General features: G+C 42.1%; 1 protein-coding gene across 3 annotated transcripts in view; it reads left to right on the forward strand.

The window, feature by feature from the left end:
* esama (endothelial cell adhesion molecule a) overlaps positions 1-12,508 on the forward strand; it is a 210,537-nt gene extending 198,029 nt beyond the window's left edge. For all 3 annotated transcript variants that reach the window (XM_074612060.1, XM_074612062.1, XM_074612061.1), the window contains 6 exons: positions 5,918-6,066; positions 7,665-7,863; positions 7,995-8,150; positions 8,531-8,653; positions 8,807-8,939; positions 9,694-12,508. In XM_074612060.1, the coding sequence (XP_074468161.1) occupies positions 5,918-6,066; positions 7,665-7,863; positions 7,995-8,150; positions 8,531-8,653; positions 8,807-8,939; positions 9,694-10,222 (1,289 nt within the window). In that variant the 3' untranslated portion in view covers positions 10,223-12,508. The remainder of the gene's footprint in view (positions 1-5,917; positions 6,067-7,664; positions 7,864-7,994; positions 8,151-8,530; positions 8,654-8,806; positions 8,940-9,693) is intronic.
* Positions 12,509-15,565: the final 3,057 nt, after the last annotated feature.

Consider the following 15,565-nt stretch of genomic DNA (forward strand, 5'->3'; position numbering starts at 1 on the left):
GTTATGAGAGCGATTCACGTGGCCTTGTTCATCTCCATCTCTCCATACATTCATCCATCTTTTCCTCTGGTGGGGTGCACTCTTATCGGAAGGAAATCATCTTAAAGCATCTCCACTAATGAGGATGTGGAGATGTTGGCGTCTGGGTGATTCCTGCTCGGAAGTCTTGTATGCGCACTGCAGGTTACACATTTCAGTTTTAGACCACATTCTCTTTTCCACAGTGTAGTGAGTACGCACCATAGACCTACTGTATGCACGCAGAGCTGAACCTCTTCAGTCCTTCTGATCCTAGTACAAAGACAGGAAGCAGTTCAAGATACACCGCAACTTCTCATTTTTACAATTTGGTTTTGAACTAAGAAGATATAACATGTCAGCGAGCCGTTCATTGGGGATTTCACTACCGTTGGATGGAGCCAGGCTAGCTGTTTCCCCCTGCTTCCAGTCTTTATGCCAAGCCAAGCTAATTGTCTGCTGGCTCTAGCTTCATTTAACGTAGACGTGAGTAAAGTAACATGGAATAACAAGCAAGAAAGTCCACTACAGGAGGGATGGAGGGGTGGTGTATGGGAGACCGCTGTTTGTGTGAAACCAGAACTAATTACACAAGTCCAAACCCCACTCGCTGTTGCTTTAAGAATAGTCTGTGTTTGTGTTGTGTTCCTTGTCCCAGAGATTAGTATTTTATGTCAGTACGTCCATCCCTCCATCTCTCCGAGACTTACAGCAGCCTCTCGGTGGAGTCTGTTACAGGCTTTACTGCAGTGTTCGGAGAGCTGCTCCACACTGACTCACTGGCTTTCTGTTTAAGCCTCTTTCTGTCATCTCTACATGTCCACTGATCCATCCATCCATCCATCCATCCATCCATCCGTCAGTCAGCACCTCTCTAGACAAGAGGTCTGCTTCTCGCTGCTACAGCAAATCTTCTTAAGGTCTAACGAGTGATTGACAATTAATTTCTTCTTGTTCTTCTCCTTTTCTCCACTTTTCCTGTTTTCATCCATCTTCCTTTCTCACCTCCGTCTATATCGTAATTACTTCATTGGCATGACTCTTTATTAGAAACGATGTTCCCTGAGGAGTACAGCCTACACAGTCTCTGTCTCTCTCTCTCATCACCGACTCTTATCCGCTCCACCTGTCTCCACAGCGACGGAGAAACCGATACCTCCACCTCCTCTCTGTGGAGATCTTTTTACACGGTGCATTGTTGCAGCTCTCATTTCAGCCGTGCTGAGAAAGCACAAGACGTGTTCATTAGAAATAATATTCATTTAAAATTGAATCCCTCTAAGAAAAGTCTGTAAATGTACCGCGTTAATATGATGGCATTTTTCTGTATTGATTTTTCACCGGAGTTTTTCCCGTATTTTTAAATACGCATTGCATTGTGGCAACAAGAACCTCCGCTAGCACAAAAGTTGGAAGAGGCAGGGACCATCACACACGGTGAAGTTTAGTTCAAATCTGGATAAATCTTTCTCTCACTTCTGTGGTAATAAAATCAACAATGAATGTCTAACCAGAGTGATTGATGTTAAGGACGTTAGCTCAATAATGTTTTAGTTGGAAAGCTGTCTTGTTGTTTAGTCCAGCTGTTGTCGACCGTTAACGTTACCAGATGCTCCAGGAATATTTTGCTGACTCATTTTGGGACTAACACAAGTTTAGTATCGTAGTTTACGTTTTACCAATGTTTATGTTTTAGACTTCAGAGGACGTCGGGTAGAGTTAGCTCCAGTTTTAGCCTCAGGCGGTCCACAGAGACGTTACCATCTGTTTTCTGTTTTAGGATTAACAGAAGAGTCCGTGAATGGTACGAGGACATGCTGTAAATCAACAGAAATGTACGTTTTAGGGTTCCCTCAAGGGGCTGGTGGAGACCAAAAACAGAGCTAAAAGAGAGAGAACATTGGACTTCCATTCATTAGGTGGCCCCAACACCCCTCTGCTCTGTATCTAATGGATAGGTTAAGAGGCAACTGTTTGCTAGCAAGTTCGCCATATCAACTTAAAAGGTTGTGTTCACTACTTGTTTCCACAAAGTGCCGTTATTGGACGTTTGAATATGAAAAGAAATGCCTGAAAGTATCAACAAGAGCTTCACATCAACGTGCCTTTCTCTCTTTAGCTGAGATCCTGCTGGTTCACCATGTCGTATGCCAGAGTAAGCAAGCAGGAAGCTTCTAACATGCAGTTCATTGTGACTTTAAAGCAGCAAATACGGAGCTTTGCTAGCTGGTGGTCCCAAATGGCAGCGAGCCTGAGGCAACTGTTTGAATACTGAGGACTTCAATACCCAGAAGTCATGTACCATGACAGTGGTAGAACAAGTTTCTTCTTTGTAGTGTGTAGCTGGTGCAGATACAGTGAAGAGGTTCAGCTATCACTGATGAGTCTGGACTTTATAGGCTTACATTTGATTGCATCACTTACTGTGCATCGAGACGAGGGATGAAAAGTGTTTTTCTCTCAGGAAGGTTCCTAACGGAGTGAAATGACCCTCAGTCTCTCAGTAGCAGCCGTGATGAGAGCTGTTTGAATCCTCTAAATGCTGAGGAAAGGAGCTTCAATGCTTCCTTTATTATCTCCTTCAGCAGAGGACACACTGGAGCATCCTTTACCGAAGGAAAGGAGCTTCAAATGCTTCCTTTCTTATCTTCTTTAGCAGAGGACACACTGGAGCATCCTTTACCGAAGGAAAGGAGCTTCAATGCTTCCTTTCTTATCTTCTTCAGCAGAGGACACACTGGAGCATCCTTTACCGAAGGAAAGGAGCTTCAATGCTTCCTTTCTTATCTTCTTCAGCAGAGGACACACTGGAGCATCCTTTACCGAAGGAAAGGAGCTTCAATGCTTCCTTTCTTATCTTCTTTAGCAGAGGACACACTGGAGCATCCTTTACCGAAGGAAAGGAGCTTCAATGCTTCCTTTATTATCTCCTTTAGCAGAGGACACACTGGAGCATCCTTTACCGAAGGAAAGGAGCTTCAATGCTTCCTTTATTATCTCCTTTAGCAGAGGACACACTGGAGCATCCTTTACCGAAGGAAAGGAGAGAATAACATCCCACAATGCCTAGGGGCCGCAACATTGACGCACCATTGTGCCGTTCATGATCTTGCATATTATTTTCATATACTAATCTGATTCATGTTGATAAATAACCATTTCGTTTCACTTTATTTTTAATTAATTTATTTAGTACAGCCTGCACATCTGGTCCTACCCCTTCTCCATAACTCGGTATCTCTCTTTAACACACCGCGGGTGAAGCGGTTTGTCACTGAAAGAGCTGTTTATGAACGTACAGGGGAAAGCAGCGTCTTTGGTAGTCCGTCTTCAGAACATTGTAGTTTCAGTTTTACAGAGCTTGTAGTGAAAGAGCAGTCAGATTCTCTGAACACCATGGTTGTCTTTTCCTGAGTCCTTCTAAATTCTCCTTCTCATCTTTCCTTGACCTCATGACGTTTCCCATCGAGGTCAAGAAGAAGTGGTCAGGAAAAGACATTGGCCATGTTCTTGTTAGTGATAACTAGGTTTAGGGGGAAAAAACTACACGGTTTGACTTAAATGACTACATTTTACCGTTGTGAACACGGGACATGAACATCGGTCTCCTTGTGTTTCCTTGTGTTTGTTGGACCCATCCACCAAGGTTGCCTTGTGCGGCTGTATATCGAACGCCGCCGGCTGTGACAAAGCGACGGTATTTGATGCCCTGGGAGTGAGGATTGGCTGATAATACACTCTGCATGGTGCATGTGTAAAAATCTCAAGTGGATGTCATTAACTCGATTCCAATCCTTTTGCATATCAATCCCACTGGTTAGCACACACAACAACAACACACAGACATCTCATCCATTGTTTTTTAAATGTGCATACACCTGCCGTGTTTCTACATGCAGATGAGATTAGATAATCCTTTCTTAGTCCCACAGCGGGGAGATTGGCTCTGTGATGAACACACACACACACACACACACACATATACGCACTCGGAGCCAGCTACCCGGTGAGACTGATCAGAACGGACTCAGGTACACGTTTCCTCCATGTTGGAACTGTTAGAAGAAATACAATTTGAGGGGAAGAGTCTGAAAGACAGAGAGACACGCAGTTGACAAAACCCTTAATTACCGTAAGCAATTAAAGATTGAATTAATGAATAAAGGAAACACAGTGAGCTTAACTGAGCATTAGCAAACGTCGTCTCAGTCAGACATGCACCGTCTCACAGTTACACCGTACTTGAATGAATGTAGGTCATTTTCCTGAGTGGTGTCACATTAAATCATTTAAAAGTGGATATCACCTATAAAATTATTTTCAACATGCAGAAAAGACATTTTCCCGTTTGGTTGTGTGAGCAGCAGCCGGCTCTCTGCCGCCTCCGTCTGGCCTCACATGCACACCACATCTTACTCTGACATTCCTCCAGATGCATCAACTTCCTGTGATTCTTGTTCTTTGTATTTCATTTAGCCATACCTGCCAACCTTAAGACCTTAAGAAAGGGAGGATTTTAAAACCAAAGTAGGGCGTCTGACTCAAACATTTCAGTTTCAGAGACTTTGTTTCCTGCATTCTGGTGAATTTTAAAGAATGAAAATAACAAAATAATAATGTTAAATAGGCCTACTTTTTATTTTACTTTTAATTCTTAGGCAAGAAAACTGATTTAAAATAAATACAAATAAACAAAAAATATTATATACAATATATATATATATATATATATATATACATATATATAATACAAATATATTTTTATTATATATATATATATAATACAAATATATTTTCAATATATATATTTATTATATATATATTGAAAATATATATATAATAAATATATATATAATACAATATATTTGTATTATATATAATAAATATATATATATATATATTTTAATATATATTTATATATTTAAAAAATACAATATACAGTATATATATACTGTATATCATATTTTTTATTTATTTTTGTTTATTTTAAGTGGTTGCAAGCAGCTCTCTTCCACCAGGAAGTGACATTTGGTGTAGCTCTATTGTCGTCCAGGTGGAAACAGAAGGGCTTATATACACGCTGTAGTGCCAGAAACAGGTTGAGATAACAAAAAGGGAAAAACGGTAGAAGTGTGACCTTGGGATGAAATCAGGGGGTTGACATAGTATGCATTCAGCTCGTAGTTTGACCTTGAGTTAGTGAATGCAGTAATCAACCAAACATTCCAGTTATTAGAGATATTTGCAATAATGAGATTAATCCAAGTAAAACTCATTACTCCTTATTGGTTTCCCCGGTGATCAACCGATAATGTGCTAGTGACAAAGGAGAAGATTGCATCAAGAAGACACGACATGCAGCATTTGTTTTGCTCTCACATCAACGTCACATGTCAACGTCACACAGCAGTCCCATATAATTCCCTTAGATCAGATCTTTTAGAGACGTGCAGCTCCACAGATCCACTTGTTGGAGTGGCCTGTTAGAATCGATCGGCTCCTGCTCCACTGCTCAGTCGCCTCAACTCAGAAAGATGTGTGTTGTAGAATCTTGAAAACTCCACGAGTGCTCACCTGCATGGATATTCTTCCAGCTTTGGTTGGTAGGAGCAGCTTTATATAACGATTTACATGATGGAGAATCGTTTTTATACGTTCCTTCTGAAGACACAATGAAGCTTTTTTCCTCAGTATAATTCTGATCTTCTGTGTTCTGACATTGTGTTGAGACGTGGATGCTGGCGTTATCATTTATGGCATGTCAGATCTCCTCCGCAGTCAGATCAGATCATAACTCATCTAAATATGTGTCCTTGTGAAATATGACGTTATATATCTAGTTATATTGAAAGCCGCAGCTGAATGACATCCTCCCTCCCTCCTTCCTTCCTCCAACCAGGCATATGGGCCCAGTTCCAGATCCAACCCAGTCTGGATGTGATCAAGGGTCAGAGGGTGGTGCTGAGCGCCTCGTACAGCTCAGCGCCCGGCGATGACCCGACCGCCAACACCGTCGTCTGGAACTTCATCTCCAACAGCACCCAGCTGGTAAGGAAGCTCCATATCCAACAGACTATCCATCTACAACCGATATCTGAGGCTATAATATCTGGGATTACAGTTATGAAGGATGTCTGTTAATCTGGCAAAGCTCTTCCTTTAGAAATCCAAGACAAAAAAAGGCTTATAGCTTTCAGACTGTTATTCCTTTACTGCTTTAATACACCATACTGTAGTTTCCTGAGGTAAAACAAATCAGATTATTTATGAAATCATTGCAGCGGTAAACATGAAATGAAGCAGGGGGGGGGGGGGTAACGTGGTCTAGAGACCTGGCCGTGGCTCAGCTTATACGTATGGGTCAGATCATCGGGCCGCACAGATGGACGACTCTAAAGAGGATCACAATCAAAAAGGAAAATAGAACTCGGAGAGCTGGAAAAGACACAGTTGATTAAAAGTATAAGGCTTTTTCTTGTTCATGTGCCATCCAGTGACTCACTCTGCTTTGCTGTCATATGAAGCCAGAAAGATGAATAAAAAGAACAAACTGTCACTACCTCAAAGCCAAACCTGGACGCCACGGTCTCTCTGTAGAGAGTCGTATGTTACGCTGATGCATCCGTCCTCACTGAGTTCAGTCCAGCAGCTGATGTGAGCTAATCGCTTCTGACAAACTAACTTAGTTCAACATTGAACAAAAAGAGTTCAGTCTTTTTCCCCCCAAACTAAAATATGTTCTCATGTCTGTTCTACAGGATCTCGTCATGGAGAAAATCACTCCTGGATTTGGCTTGGTGTTTAGTTACTGTAAACACAGCTATAGCTATAGTTCCCTGAATACCTGCAGACACATGCTTCAAACAGGGTTAAAGTTATAATCTGGAGCCGTTGTCCACCTCAGCTCAACAAGAGAGAGAGCGAGAGAGAGCAGCAATGGTGGAGCAAGCTATAGAGTGAATGAAGAGAGGGAGCGGCGTTAGAGAACAAAGTAGTAAATCAAAGAAATAAAGTCTCGCTGACGCCCAGAAACGTCCCGAACATGTCGGAATTTCCTGCAGAAATCTCCAAATGTCAAAAGTTTTTGATCCCAAATCACAGCATGGCTTTTTCTATGGTGTCCCTCAAGGTCTTGGTGTCTTAATGAGGTATTTTGGAGGGATCATTGATCATTTTTATCAATACCATTACCATTGCAAATAAATTACCATTCCGATTCAGAAATGTAAAACCCAAGTAGTTTGTATTTATTGTCTGTGTTCCAGCAGCACGGGGGTTACTGTCATCCGAACCCGGGTTAGGGTTAGGCTGATGTAAAACGCCCCCTCAGATGTGCACTACATGCTTCTATGAGAGGATTTTTACAAATGATGTTCCATGTAACCCAGCTGACTCTGTAATGCATTCAACCAAATGTTTGAGAAATGCCAAACACACAGTTTTCTGGGCAGGAAACATGAGGATTAAAAATCCCTCTGATTCTTTTGACCCGGGATAACCGGCAAACGCAATCATATTGACCTGGAGGTCAACGACACTGGTTCCTCTGTTGTGCACAAATATGGACACATACTTGTTCCCGAACTGCGCGCTCACTAACCTCTTTTATTTCCTGTTCCTCATCATCTCTCTGTCCTCTTGTCCAGATCATCTCCTACACCAAAGACTCCATGAGCGTGGGCAGCTCCCAGTTTAAGGGCCGCGTTGGTTTCTCCTCCAGTATGCCCTCACGCGACGTGTCGCTGTACATCAACAACACTCAGGAGTCCGACTCGGGACGCTACTACTGTCAGGTCATCATGCCTAGCGGAGGCATCTCCGGCGAGCTCACTCTGGATGTCAAAGGTAAAGAACCGGATCCTGTTTGAGAAGAACATGAGAATGAACTGCACTGTAATTCTACTTCTTGACTAACAAAGCCTGAATTGCGTTGTATAATTTAACAACTTAAACATTTTGTAATCCTCTCGTCTCAGTCCCTCCTGCGGTTCCCAAGTGCTCCATATCAGGGAAGGCAGTGCTGAAGGGAAATGTGACTCTGAGCTGCAAATCCAGCTCCGGGAAGCCCGTCCCGCTGTACAAGTGGAAGAAAACCAGTCCCAGCTCGGAGGTCTTCTTCTCTCCCATGCTCAGTGAGTGGAGTCGGCACAATCACTGATTAGTATTGTTGGCTTAGAAGTAACATGTATGCTCCTGCTCCTGTTGCTGGAGCTGCTGAGCAACGATAGACTCTTGAGTTTTAGGAGATGATCTTTTTTAGTGGTTCATTTGAAAGGAATAGTTCAACTGTCGGGGAAATAAGCTTGTTCGTTTTCTTGCCAAGAGCTCAGCTGTGTTGACTGTATGAAATCAAGAGGAGCCAAAACATTGTTTGTTGACAATAAAGCATATTCATAATGCCTAAAGTCTAATGTGTCAAAGCAATGGATGCATCTGCATCATGTGTGTGCATGTACGTGCATGTGCCCAAACACACAGGGAATAATGTGCATGCGTGTTCGCTGCTGTTTAGATGAGCAGACCGGCACTCTGAAGCTGAGCAACCTGAGCAGCAACATGTCGGGGAAGTACGTGTGCACGGCCAGCAACCCAGCCGGGTCCGAGAGCTGCTTCATCAACCTGGCCATCGTCTCCTGTACGTAGCAACACAACAACCAATGAGACACGCTGGATTCACACTTGTTGTTGTTGAGCTAGTGTTTGCATACTTCATAATTCATATCTAGTTATGCTGTGTTGACATAATGTGTTTTGGTGACGTGATGATTGTGTGTAATTCTTCCTGTAGCCACTAACGTGGGGAAGATCGTTGGCGCCACAGTGGGCTCGGTGCTTGGCTTCCTCATCCTCCTCTTAATCGGCCTCTTCTTCCTGCTGAAGAGGCGGAGAGACAACGAGGACGACATGGCCAACGAGATCAAGTGAGTTCACGTGGCTTACCTCCCGGTAGCATTTATGACCGGCCATGTTACATTTACACAATATTTGATCTTTAAAAATACATTTCCTCCAGTGGAACGTTGTTGTTTACCTCATAAAGGCTTTCCCACAATCGTATTTGGTTCTTCGGAGCACAGGAGTGGCCATAGAGAGAAAATAGATCTATTATTGAGGCCGCAATTTACTCATTCCTCAGTTTTAATAAAATCGTTCCCATGTTTTAATTAATTCGTGCACACAAGATAAGTGTACATACCAGCACAGCCACCGCCACCGCCACCGCCACCCCGCTGCAGTCTCTAACTGGAGGGATGTTGCGTGCTGTCGAGCAACAGTTTGGCACGGGCACGGCAGATCTGCTGGTTACATTTAGTGCAGCCGGCGTCAGTTCCTTCTGCACATCAACAGGCGTGAAGGCGTCTTTCACCCGTGCTTCATCTTGTTTTAAACGAGCCCGGTCAAAATGATGTCTGGAAGCCTGTGTGTTTAATTTAAAAGCACACACAGGTGGCACATATGACGGCTTGATTACCAACGATGTGATTCTCCTGTAGAATGCCTTGTTATGTTTGGAAATGTGTTTTTGTTGTTTGACGCGTGTCAGAACGTTGGCGTTTGGATTCAGCGCTACGTTGTTGAAAGAAATAGAGAGTGATGAAATGAACAAGTCAACAAGAATTCAACTTTGAGATGATGCATCAGTTCTTCTGTGTGTGTGTGTCCCCCCCCCTACAGGGAGGACGCTCAGGCTCCCAAGCGTGTGTCCTGGGCTAAGAGTGGCATGGGTTCAGATATCATCTCCAAGAACGGCACCCTGTCCTCCATCGGCTCCAGCCCCCACCATAAAGAGCCCTCCCACCACCACCACCACCTGCAGCAGTACCCCCAGCGCCCTCCTTCGGACACCGCCTCCATCATCACCGCCACGGGCAGCATGGCCGGCTACCGCCCGTCCCGCCATCACGGCGCCTCCAGCCCCACCCACTACAGCTACAACAACAACAGCACCCTGCCTCACGGACAGGCCGTGTCCTCCGAGGCCAGCACCAACGGGAGCTCCCTCCCCAGGCCGGAGCGCTACACCCAGCTGCCCCAGGCTCAGGTGCTGCCGCAGACCTACAGCCAACCTCAGCTGCAGTTCCAGGCCGCTCCATCCCCGCCGCCGCTGCTGCCCACCTCCGTGGTCACGGCCTCCAACATCGCCCGCATGGGAGGGGTGCCCATCATGGTGCCTGCACAGAACCAGGCCGGCTCTCTGGTCTAATGCCTGCTGAAGCAGCGCTGTTGACAGAACCAGTGGACTACTGTCCCTGTACTGTCCCTGTCCTGTCCCTGTCCACTCCCAGTGAGGCTCACCGCCAGATGTTTTTTAAAGGGAACGCTTTAACTACTATTTAGCAAAGATTTACAGTAGATGAAGTTCACTTATTGACGCTTGCTTTCGCGCCAAGAAGCTTTCAAGACACAGACTGTTTACTTCCTTTAAGTCTTTTATATTCTGTACGCATCGCAAACTATGTAGAGATATGATTTTCATACATTTGTCCAGTATCCTCTTTTCTACTTTATTATATACAGAACATAGTATTTTATTTGTTTTGTTTTTAATTTAGCCTTTAAATGTCCTTTTATATATATTTTTTTCTCTCCAGCCACACAAAGTGGATCTTCACCATGTGTGTGTGTGTGTGTGAGTCTCACAGATGAAATGAGAGGAGGGTTACTAATGCACTTCGTCCATCATCTTTCTACCTAACGGAGGAATTATCGAGACCAAAATAGGTCCAAGCAGAACGTGTGAGTACCGTTGAGAGGAGAGAACGTTGGGTGTGATATCGGAAGGTCTATTTCTGCAGCAGACTTGTGGAAAGAAAGATGAGACAACGTTATACATTCGATAAAGTCGCCTAATCCTTTTTGTTTGGCTTCACTTCCGTCGGTGGTTCGCTTCATAAAATGCTCTTAGACTCAATTCTTTAAACACAGATTAGCAAAAGCTTCTTATAACATTGAGCACTTCAGAACTGCAGCACGGTGACGTCGCTAATACACTTGTGATCATTTGAAAGTTGCCTGCAGAATTGAAATTGTAAATATAATATTTATTTTCAGATAAATGTGCAGCAAAGCTTCCTGTTGGCCTCAGGCTGTGTGGAACATCTAATACAGGTCATATGTCTGCCTGCAACACTGGATACTGAACCAAAGATATACACTCTGTAACGCTTCATTAGTCCAACACGCTCTCTTTATATGCTGTAGTTTGTTTTTGGGTCAGCGGGGGGGACTCTGTTTAAAATGACATGGAAGTGTTTGGATTCACTGCCAAAAGCCACAGGCTTTATGCTTTTCTAGACGAACCTTCTCTCCTATTTGATTGACGTTGCCAAGTAACAGTTCGCAAGCTGATATGAGTTTCTCTAAATCAAAAAAGGTGTTTTAAGGTGCTTAGTTAGTGATCTGCTACCATTATCCTACCAGGAGGAGATGGAGGAGATACACTATTCCTCCTTAAAGCTGGAGGAGTAAAGCAACCTACAGATTATTGTCAAATATATGTTGGCTTAGAGTAATACTACTGAACCAAATGTGCACTGGATGTTGGCTCAAAAGCTAGTTTCCATTAAAAGAAGAAATATCAGTGCATATTTTAAATAAAACAGAAAGAACTCACGCCGCTGAGCTTTTTGTTCAGTCAGTGTTGATGAAGAAGAAGAGCTGTAGCTCGTGATACACGGTCGATGCCACTGAGATTCTCACCGTATTAACAATGTCGGCGTAGTTTTTATATTCAGAACACTTTTATTACAGAATGGATCCGAGTGGATCCGACTTAATGATCTCAGCACATTCACACTGAACGGAACATGAACTGTGGGATCAGAAACATCTGGAAATCCAGATATCTTTTTAACCGTGGCTTTTTTCTTTCTCTATCTGTTGAAATATCATTTGGATTTGGAACAAAAGAGACATATGTATAATGATAGTGATCAGACTGTCTGTTCTGCTGTATCGTCGTTACACTGGAGCAAACTGTATGTTTGTGCGCAGGATGTCAGAATAACAACACAGTTCTCAGATGAATCATTTGAAACTCGATGATGTTGAAGAGAAACACGAGAGCGTCCTTTACAGAGCGTTTCTGAACATTGTGACCTGTTTGGCAAAAACTCGACAAACGCTTGCATCTTGAAGATTCGGTGGTTTTGTAATGTTTTTAATGCAAAATGGAAAGAGTGGATGGAAAGTTGAATTTGGTGAGGAACTTCCTACAGAGTCTTTACAGCTGCCGTGTTTTGACTTCAGAATGGGTCTTTACATTATGAACATTAAAATGTATTCAAGACGAGCCTTTATTTTTATACAGTGATGATGTAGAAGAGCACACAAGCTAAAGACGTGATGGATTGTATCACTAACTGTGGACAAACTTGTGCTCATTCATAGTAGGCCTAAACTGTGGACATCGACGTGCACTTGTATCCTCCATATTTATGTTCATGGAAAACGCTTTGTATAAAATTTTCAATTAAAAGAGAAATTATCACTCGTGTGTCTGTGTTTTTCCACAAAGAGACTAAATTACAAAGCAGATTGTTATTTTTCTATAAAAGGATGTCTTTATCCGAGGTGGGAGAAGCCGTATGATCCCACTCGCATTTAGAAAATGAAACTTTAATAAAGCTCAGCACGATGATTTGCACCAGAAACAGATGAAATGACTTCTGGAGTGTAGATTAATAATCAGAAATCAAACTGCAGTGCAGTCACGCCATCATCTGGCCATGATGAGCCAGTACAGGGGAAATGTAATATCAGTAGTAAGAACAGAAGACACAAATCACTCACAGATAATAAAGAACAAACGAAGCTGTCATTCATCAGCATGATCACTGAAGCAGTAATGCCAGTTTTAAATATTCAGGTGAGGCACAGACACCAATCAGGAAAGAGACGACATGATTACACAATAGGATTCATCTGTGAATGCACCGCCAGGACGCCGCCTCTCACAACCACAACAGTCAGAAACAACCAGCAATACAATGAAGGAATATCTTAGAAGCCCAAGACCGGAAAAATATGACGAGAGCCACGCCATAAAAATGTATGAATGGAGACACACTCAACCATAACACATAAATTATATACATTTTGAAGGCATTAATAAATTAAATCTTTGCTTACAAACTGTACAATATAACCTCATGAATGCTATAAGCACACGCCTAGCACTGACCCCGTAAGACAGTAAAAACCTTTTCAAGAGTAAAAACAGTAAAAATATCATAGAAAAATTTACTAAGATATCATAGAAAAATATAAGTGAAAAATTATAGAAAAATGATGTTTCATTGGAAAATATATTGGAAAATATCATCGATAAAAATGTACTGAAATGTCAAGGAAAAATATAAAAGAATGCAATAGAAAAATATATTGAATATCAGATAAATACAATAAACGAGTCCTTGTGATGTCATTTCAGAAACAATTTGTATGTCCACAACATGTATTTTCTAAAAGACAACATAATAATGCACAATATCATCAATCGCTGGATAGAATTCAATCTTCAGCAGCATTTAAGTGGTTACACTATTTTAAAGTAACTATCTGGATGTAACTATCCTAATTAATTTCCAATTCTAATATGTATTTCAGTTATTATGTGTTGCACATTCCCAGAGGTCATCCTGAGATTTATTTTATTTTTAGGTTGTTTTCGTGTATGTAATTTACAGTTCGTAATTACAATAGTTTATAAACCAATTTTTAAGTAGTTGAGCCTAGAGACGAACACAATAAGAACACTAGAGAAAACAACTTCAACATTCAAAATTAAATTAAAATTTAAATAGAATAGAATAAAATAAAATAAAAAATAATAATAATAATACAAAGACAGAAATATAATAATAATAATAATAATAATAATAATAATAATAATAATAAATTAAATAAACAAAAAAAAAACATCGTCCATATTCCTGATTTTGTGAGTTCCCTTTTCCATAACTTTTACTTCTTGAATTAAACTTTTCCATTTTATAAAATCTGGTTGTTTAGGTTTTTGTGCTTTGATTCTTAGTATTCTAAATAAGTAACGTTCATCTTTACCGAGACCAGTTGGAGGTTTCCTGAGTAGGATATTCTCTGCTTTTAAATACAGATTTTTTTTTTTTTTTTAAATATCTTCTGTAAACTTAAAAACTTCTGACCAAAACAAATTCAATGATTTGCGTTACTGTCGCCACAGTTTCTCCACAGTTTCTCCAGCACTGAGAGCTTAGTCTTCTTTTATATTTGGAAGTATTTGGAGAAATATCTTATATTTATTTTCCAAGCGAATTCTCTCCAGAACAAGAAACCGGTTGTTTTATGTATTTGACTCGACATCTGTTTCCATTCTTCTTCAGTTGTTTGTGCATCCTGAGATTTAAAGTGAACCACCAGAGGGCAGCAGATTGACTCTATCTGGGAAATACAGGAGAAAACCCCCTGATGTTAGGAGGACACACTATCATCTAAATGTTAACCCCAACGGAGGGTCTCCTACTTAGAACACTCGTAATAGTTGTAGTCGTGTTTCTGATCAATCACATGAGGAGTGCTGTTGGTATGATGCTGCATCTGAAGGAAAAGAGACACATGTTGAGTGTCAGAGAAGGATTAAGACAAATCTGATGATTTAACACCTTTAAATCTAGATAACTTGCTGCAAAAAAATAATGACAAGCATGTACATGAATCTCTTAAGAAGCATCACATATTTGCTATTTATGATAGGTGTTACGGCTGTATGTGTTTTCTGTGCTGTTGTCCCTTTTCCCGCTCTAGTAGCTCTGCCCAGGTGTGCTGCACTGCTCAACGAGCTGCCCAGGTGTGCTGCACTACTCAACGAGGTGCCCAGGTGTGCTGCACTGCTCAACGAGCTGCCCAGGTGTGCTGCACTACTCAACGAGGTGCCCAGGTGTGCTGCACTGCTCAACGAGGTGCCCACGTGTGCTGCACTCCTCAACGAGGTGCCCAGGTGTGCTGCACTACTCAACGAGCTGCCCAGGTGTACTGCACTGCTCAACGAGGTGCCCAGGTGTGCTGCACTGCTCAACGAGGTGCCCAGGTGTGCTGCATTGCTCAACGAGGTTGGAAAGGAAGTGCTGCACTGCTCAACGAGATTGGAAAGGAAGTGTTTAAAAGCTCTTGTACTACCTGCAGCAGCAGAAGGGAGAAGCTTCTGGTGTGGGAACTGCTGGTGGTTTTGCTGCCTCTCAGTTTAGGACTTTATATTGTCTTATATTATATTTCTTTGTTAATAAATCCTATAGGATTTGAGAGTTTTAAAGGTGTGTTCTGTGGCTGCCCAAGGGTGGGGGGCGTAACAACAGGGCAAACAGCATTTTGCAAAGTGTGATGTGGAAGTATAAGCAATCTGAGAGACTAACATGCAGGCCTATAGCCATACACATGTACTGTACTTCTCATGCAAAGGCTGATACAGAAGATGTCGTGCTCATCTCTTTTTAAATACATTATCAGAAGACCTAAATCCAGTATCATTCAGAGTTAACCCCGTCCACGTCTCCACGTGAAGCTGCTGCAG

Source organism: Sebastes fasciatus, chromosome 16 (genome assembly GCF_043250625.1).
Source record: "Sebastes fasciatus isolate fSebFas1 chromosome 16, fSebFas1.pri, whole genome shotgun sequence".
Lineage (NCBI taxonomy): Eukaryota > Metazoa > Chordata > Actinopteri > Perciformes > Sebastidae > Sebastes > Sebastes fasciatus.